Source organism: Thamnophis elegans, chromosome 7, assembly GCF_009769535.1.
Source record: "Thamnophis elegans isolate rThaEle1 chromosome 7, rThaEle1.pri, whole genome shotgun sequence".
Classification (NCBI taxonomy): Eukaryota; Metazoa; Chordata; class Lepidosauria; order Squamata; family Colubridae; genus Thamnophis; species Thamnophis elegans.
The window spans coordinates 53,135,309-53,142,548 of NC_045547.1; the positions used below are offsets into that span (position 1 = coordinate 53,135,309).

Consider the following 7,240-nt stretch of genomic DNA (forward strand, 5'->3'; position numbering starts at 1 on the left):
TTCCCTGAAGCCTCCGTAGTGTAAAAAACTGGCCCTATGGGCAAACCGGAAGTTTGGGAACAGACTTCTGGTTTTCTCGTAAGGCCGGTTTTAGCCATCCGGAGCCTTCAGGGGCCTTCAGGAGGATTCCCTGAAGGCTCCGGAGGACAAAAAACAACCCTATGAGCAAACCGGAAGTCACATCTGAAAATCATAGGCCGAAAATCAGCCGGCCACCACATACATGCGCTGGAGCTGACAGGGCAACGCTTTGCGTGCCCTCAGAAATGACTCTGCATGTTACCTGTGGCATGTGTGCCATAGGTTCACCATCACGGTGATAGTGTGTGTTTGTATGCGTAATTTTATATACATAAAATTTACCTATTTATAACTAATTTACAATATATTAGAAATACATATGATATATGGCATTTTAAATCCCTAACTTTTTCATCGGTATTATATTAATTTATTCTTTTCATGTTATCTTTTGTACTTATCTATATTTTTTCTTTAAACTGTCCAATTTTTTTGAAAAAGGAAACTGGCATGAGATTTTATGAAAGAATAGTGTCCGTGTGAGATATTTAAATTTATTTATTTGCTGTCACCAGACACTTACCTATAGAATTTTTGTAGACTACCTGTGATTCCTAGATCAAAGATTAGAAACCACTGACATAGGGTATGATAACAAGTATAGTAATTTGGGCCTTGAAATGTGCTAGCCTAAATTATAATTCCAAAAGTGTCTATGAGGTCTGCTGGCTGGGAATTCTGGGATTTGCTGTTCCACTTGAACTACATAAAAATGGAGAAGAAAAGAAGATCATATCTTCCAAAAGTGATCTGCTTATTGCCAAATTAATAAAACCTGCTTTCATAGCAATTGGATTTTACCACTAGTACAAACATTTGAAATTGGTTTATGTGAGAGTTGGCTACCTTTCCAGGATGTGCATTAGTGGATCGAGCACTACAACTTTTTTATGGTTGGCATTTCAAACACCAAGTCCACACATTTGATCCAGTTAACCCATATCTGAGACACCACATTAATGCTTTCCTTCTATATGAATGCAACCATTTCTGTCGTCATGAGGTATATTTCCTCATATTAGCATGTCCAATGTAAACTTCTAGCATTGTTAGTAAATTAATATTGATGAATAAGGGAGTTGCTTAGTGAGGACAAGCTGTATAATGATTTTCTGCCTATTTTTCCATGTGAGTGAAGGATGGGCATAAAGGAAAAAATAGTGATAATAAACTTTTTAAATATAATTGATATTTTAAAAGATTAATGATAAAAGCAATACAAATATTAAAAAAGAAACAGGGAAATACAGAAGAATAGTGAATGTGAAAGTAGAGAAAGAAAGTAGAGAAAGAAAAAACAGAAGAAAAGATTTTAAAGAAGTAGCTTCCAATCTTCTTGACTATGGCTATAAATGCATTTATATTTTACCTCTCTCTCTAAGGATACATCATAATTTCTATCTTCCATAAGCTTTCCTTTCTAATTGACCAGCTCAATAAATCACAAGTTCTTTTTATTTTTTTAGAAAAAAAATCCATAAAGGTTTTCCAATCACTAATAAATGTAATAGTTGATCTTTTCTAAGCCTGTAAGTTAATTTTGTCATCGTCCTTACTTTTATCATCTTCATCAACCATTCTTCTATTGTGGATATTTCAAAGTCTTTTCATTTTTGTGCATATAATAGTCTTGCAGCAGTGATAATACAGTGGTACCTTGGTATTCAATTGCTTTGAAATTCATCAAATTTGGTACTCAATGCATTTTGTCCGGTACTCATTGTTTATTTGGTACTCAATGCAAAAGCTAGAACTTGTCTGTGTCAGCTCCCTTGGCTCTCTACATTATTCCTTACAGGAAAAATTTGTTTGCTACTCCTTGTTTTTAGTACTCAACACGCCTGCCAGAACCAATTAATGATGAGTACCAAGATACCACTAGATATAAAAATATTTATCTGTGGCTCTTTTTTAGTTGTCTGTCCATTAATCCCAACAAGAAGAGGTGATCTTATAATATGTTTCCCAGAAATATGACAGGGTCTTATTTTCTTTTGTCCCACGAAATATGGCCTTGGGTTATTATCAGAGAGGGCTTATTGTTTTGGGTTGCCGGGTGGCTGCTCCCTTGCATGCGGATTCCTGAAGAGCCGAGCACAGCCTCCTCAGGAGCGAAACAGCCATGTGGTAACAATGCTCACAAGCAGCCACACGGCAAATCCCCTCTCCAGCCAGGCAGAGTGCCATTCACTGACCTAGGGGGGCATCACTAAGGCGCCAAGTCATGTGGTGCTTTCCCTGACACCCAGCTCCTGCGGCTTGGCACATTCGGGATACCCCCTAGGTCAGGGCATATAGCTGTGCCCGGCTGGAGAGGGGATTGCGCGAGCACCTGTTCTGCCCCCAGCTCACCAAGCCCTTGCGCAGCTCTCCCAGGGCACCGCCACTGGCCGCCACCCCCCGCTGCCCACCACTTCCAAACTCCGAGCATAACTTCCAAACTCCAAACTCGGGGACGAGTCTTCCAGCATCGGCCGCTCTAGGAGTGCTCTCTATGGTGGGCCGGCTGCTGGACAGAGAGTCTTCCAGCAACCGGCCCACCATAGAGAACACTCCTACAGTGGCCGATGCTGGAAGACTCGGCCCCGAGATTTGGAGTTTGGAAGTTATGCTCAGAGTGTGGCAGTGGTGGGTGGCGGTGGTCAGCGGCGGTGCCCAGGGAGAGCTGCTCGTTACCATGGTTACCTCATGGCTGCTTCGCCCCTGAGGCTGTGCCTGGCTCTTCGGGAGCCCGCTCACAAGGGAGCAGCCACCTGGCAACTCCCCCCTCCAGCTAGGCAGAACGCCACTCCCCAACCTAGTGGTATCCCAAAGGCGCCAAGCAGCGTGAGTGCCTTTCCCCCTCCCTCCCAGTTCCTGCGGCTTGGCACCTTCGGGATACCACTAGGTCAGTGAGCGGTGCTCTGCCTGGCCAGAGGGAGGGTTTATTTTCAGGGGTGGGCTTATATTTTTGCCCACGCGAAAAATATGGCAAGGAGTTAGTTTCAGGACAGGTCATATTTTCGGGAAAACACTGGTGAATATGGTAAAATGTTGAATGTTTTTATATCTTAATATCCTTTTTTTTAAAAAAGTGTATCTCTCCCCCTTTCTGTTTTAACAGTGATTGGTACAAAGGGACTTACATGCCTAAAGGAAGAAAGGAAGGAAAATTAGAAGACGGCTAAAACACAGTCATGTCTTCTGTTTGGCACACTATTCCCCCTCTTCAATGGAACTACAAGAGGTTGGGTTTCCTTTTAATTTTCAGTGTAAGTGTATGTTGTAGTGCCTCTTTAATGTGCCCCACCACTTGCATCTGTGCCAGTGACATTATGAGTTGCACCAGCAGAAACCTCTCAAGGGTGCCATCAACTCTTTACAAGCACATAAAAAGACTGGATATGAGTCATAACAAAATTGGGATTTTGGATCAAGACTGGATACCCATGCTGCTTGAGAAGTTGAACACCCTCATCCTCAATCATAACAACATTTTTAGTATTTCTATTGGGAGCTTCTCAGTTGTTCCAAATGTCAAGTACCTAGACCTGTCATCCAACAATTTGAAGTCATTGGGCAGTCCTATATTTCAAGAATTGAGAATGCTGGAGGTTCTGTTGCTTTATAACAATCATATTGCACAAGTTGATTCTGCTGCTTTTGGAGGAATTCATATGCTGCAAAAACTGTATTTAAGTTACAACTCTCTCACACGCTTCCCAATTGAACTCTATACTGGGAAATACAAGCTCTCCGAACTTGTATTCTTAGATCTTTCTTATAATCAGATCCAGTCAATACCAGTTAATGGCATAAGACTAGTACCAGCGCGACACTTAAGTGGAATCTATCTTCATGGGAACCCATTTCATTGTGACTGCATACTTTATTCTATGCTGAACTTGTGGTACCTTCGACATTTTACTTCAGTGGAAAACTTCAAGACTGAAATATACATGCAATAAAGATTCCCAAAAACTGCCTTTATTGCAGAACAATTATTTAAATGTTCAGAAAGCACCATTAATGGTTCTTTCCATGCCTTTGGTTTTATTCAGGAAGCACAAATTGGTGAGCGAATTATAGTACCCTGTGATACCAAAATCAGTGATGCTGGGACTAGTTTTATTTGGATCAGACCAGATAATCAAGTATTAGAGCCAGGAAAGATAACTGAACAGTTCAAAGTATTTCATAATGGGAGCCTGGAAATAGATGATGCTCAGTATGAAGACGCTGGACTTTATTCCTGCATTGCAATGAATAAGAAAAGATTACTGAATGAAACAATTGAAGTAAGAATAAATGTCAGCAATTTTACAGTGGACAAATCTTACTCACATGAAACATTTAACACTGCTTTTACAACGCTTGCAGCTTGTGTAGCCAGTATTATTTTGGTACTTCTTTACCTCTACTTGACGCCCTGCCCTTGTAAGTGTAAATCAAAGAAAAGGAAAAGGCAATTAAACCAAAATAGCACATCTCATGCATCCATACTAACCTCCAACACACTCCTCAATCTTCCATTAGATGAGAAGAAAGCTAGCAGTGGCAAAAGGGTGGTGTTTCTTGAACCTGTGAAGGAACCTAAACCAGGTCAAAATGGGAAAATCAGAATATTTCCCAATGAGACTGTAATTACTGAAAGCATCCTGAAAACACCCCGAACAAAATCAGACTCGGTTTCTACAAACTCAGCATTCTCAGACATGCATTTCATGCCATCATCTTAAGTGTTCCTCCTGCACTAATGCCATAAATCCTATCAGCAGCAGCCACAGCTTTATCCAATATTGAAAGAAAAGTCATGGAAACCTCTGATTTTTTTAAGAAAACGGAAATCTTGAAGGTTGAAATTAATTGCTGTTATCTTCTTGTTCCTTCTCAGTGGGAAGAACATGTGTTAATCTTACAACATTCAGGAGGAGCTCGTTGTTATATGACAGGAGTAGCAGAGTAAGATGGTATACCTTGTATTCTTTCTAATATTTCCTCTGAAATGAATTAGGAGGTAGCCTTATGAAGGAACTTATCTGATCATTGTCCTCATTCAGTGGAAGAAAGCTTACACAGTAGAAGTCCCATTGGCTTTAGGCCCTAGGTGTTTCACTGTATAGAATCAGTGGGATTGTATTATCAGACTTTGAATCAAGTATGTCTTACAGTGTTTATAGAAGAACAAATAGCCATTTATTCAATTTCTGTTCATTGCCTTGAGAAATATATTTATAAATACATTTATATAATCCAGAGCATTCCCAAATAATGTTTAATGTTTAGATTTATTTCAAAACTGGACAGGGATAAGGGTTTTTTTTGTAATGAATTTTAAAATCTAGGAATGTAATGTATGGTAAATCTAGAAAGAGATAACCCCCCAAAATGATAACTTTTACAGAACTCATACTGACCAGAGATATGATTATTAAACCAATTAAGCCTTGAAGGTCTGTATTTCAGAAGGATATCACTTTAATCTTGTTAAGAAACCCATAGTCTAAAGTATTTAAGAAGTACTATTTTTCCATCTACTGTATGGTGAGCAGAGAGGTGCACTATTGGAATGTCTGTCTTTACAGGTCTTAAAGGGATAAGAGCCATGATACTGTAGAAGTATATCCAGCCTATTTGTTTGGATTAAAATTTATGTATGTGTGTGTCTGGACTGAGCAGAAAATGTCTACAAAAAGAATGCATAGAATTAGTTTTGTAAAATTATTGAAATGTGTGCAATTAGATATTTTATATACATTCCACTGCACTTTGACTATTTTTGATGACCTATTCAGAGCCATAATCCAAACTGTTGATCCCAAGATAATGTTGCTTTCACATCAATGGCATGAATACCTAGACTTTACCTTCTGTAGAACCTAGAACTCCAGTTTGAATTTGATTTTTAGAGCTTTATTTGAAAAATTCAAACTAGTTAAGCTAATTCTGTTTGTCATTGTTTAATGTGTAACTATCAAAGCAACAATTCATGAAGCTTCCATCTTGTGACGTTTTGATATAAAATTGACATGTCATAATTTCAGGATGATCTATTCCATTAGAAAGCTGGAACTTTGTACAAGTCTGATATATTTTAGCATAGTTTTGTGTTAATAAATGAAATACGAAAAACAATAAGTTATTTGCAAATATTACTTATTTTGTTTGTCCCATTTGGGTTTCTGTCAAATTAGTAGACTGCAGTAACATGCAACATAGATTACAATTTCTTGGTTTTCTCCGCTCGCTGTCAGCTGCAACCTTCAATCAGAATAGAGCTGGAAGGTCTTTAATCCAGTCCCCTGCTCAAACAGGAGACCCTATACAATTTCAAATAGATGGCTGTCTACTCTTTTCTTAAAAATCTCCAGTCATGAACCACCTACAACTTCTGAAGGCAAGCTGTTCTACTGGTTAATTGTCCTTACTGTTAGGATGTTGTTGCTTCTCTCCTTGATTAGTTTCCATCCATTGTTTCTTGTCTTGCCTTCTAGTGCTTTGGAAAATATTTTGATCCTCTTCTTCGTGGCAGCCCCTCAAATACTGGAATACTGCTATCATGTCACCCCTAGTCCTTCTTTTCTCTAGACTGGCCATACCCAATTCCTGCATCTGTTCTTATATGTTTTTGTCTTCAGGCTCATAATTATCATAGTTGCTTTCTTTGCACCTTTTCCAAAGTCTCAACCTCTTTTTGAAATGCGGTGACCAAAACTAGGAGGTGTGGTCTTACTAAGGGTTTATAAAGTGGTACTAATACTTCAAGTGATTTTGATTCTATGCCTTTGTTTATACAACCAAGGATTGTATTAGCTTTTGTGGCTGCTGCTGCACCTGCTGGCTCATGTTTAAGTGATTGTTCACTAGGATTCCAAGAACTGTGGTGGCACAGTGGTTAGAATGTAGTACTGCAGACTACTTCTCCTGATCATTGGCTGCCAGCAGTTTGGCAGTTCAGGTCTCACCAGCTGAAGGTTGACTCAGCCTTCCATCCTTCTGAGGTTGGTAAAATGAGGACCCAGATTGTTGTGGGCAATATGCTGACTCTGTAAACCACTTAGAGAGGGCTGTAAAGCACTGTGAAGTGGTATATGTCTAAGTGCTATTGCTAGTGCTATCCCTCTCACAGTTACTGTTTTGAGCCAGGTTATGCCTCTAGTTTGGTTTTTCCTGCCTAGGT

At 39.4% G+C, this 7,240-nt stretch overlaps 1 protein-coding gene across 1 annotated transcript; it reads left to right on the plus strand.

Moving 5' to 3' along the window:
* Positions 1-3,257: 3,257 nt before the first annotated feature.
* AMIGO2 (adhesion molecule with Ig like domain 2) lies at positions 3,258-4,799 on the plus strand. Its single transcript, XM_032220737.1, is given in 3 exon segments — positions 3,258-4,013; positions 4,015-4,066; positions 4,069-4,799. Coding segments are annotated over 3 exon segments (1,539 nt in total).
* The last annotated feature ends 2,441 nt before the right edge of the window (positions 4,800-7,240 follow it).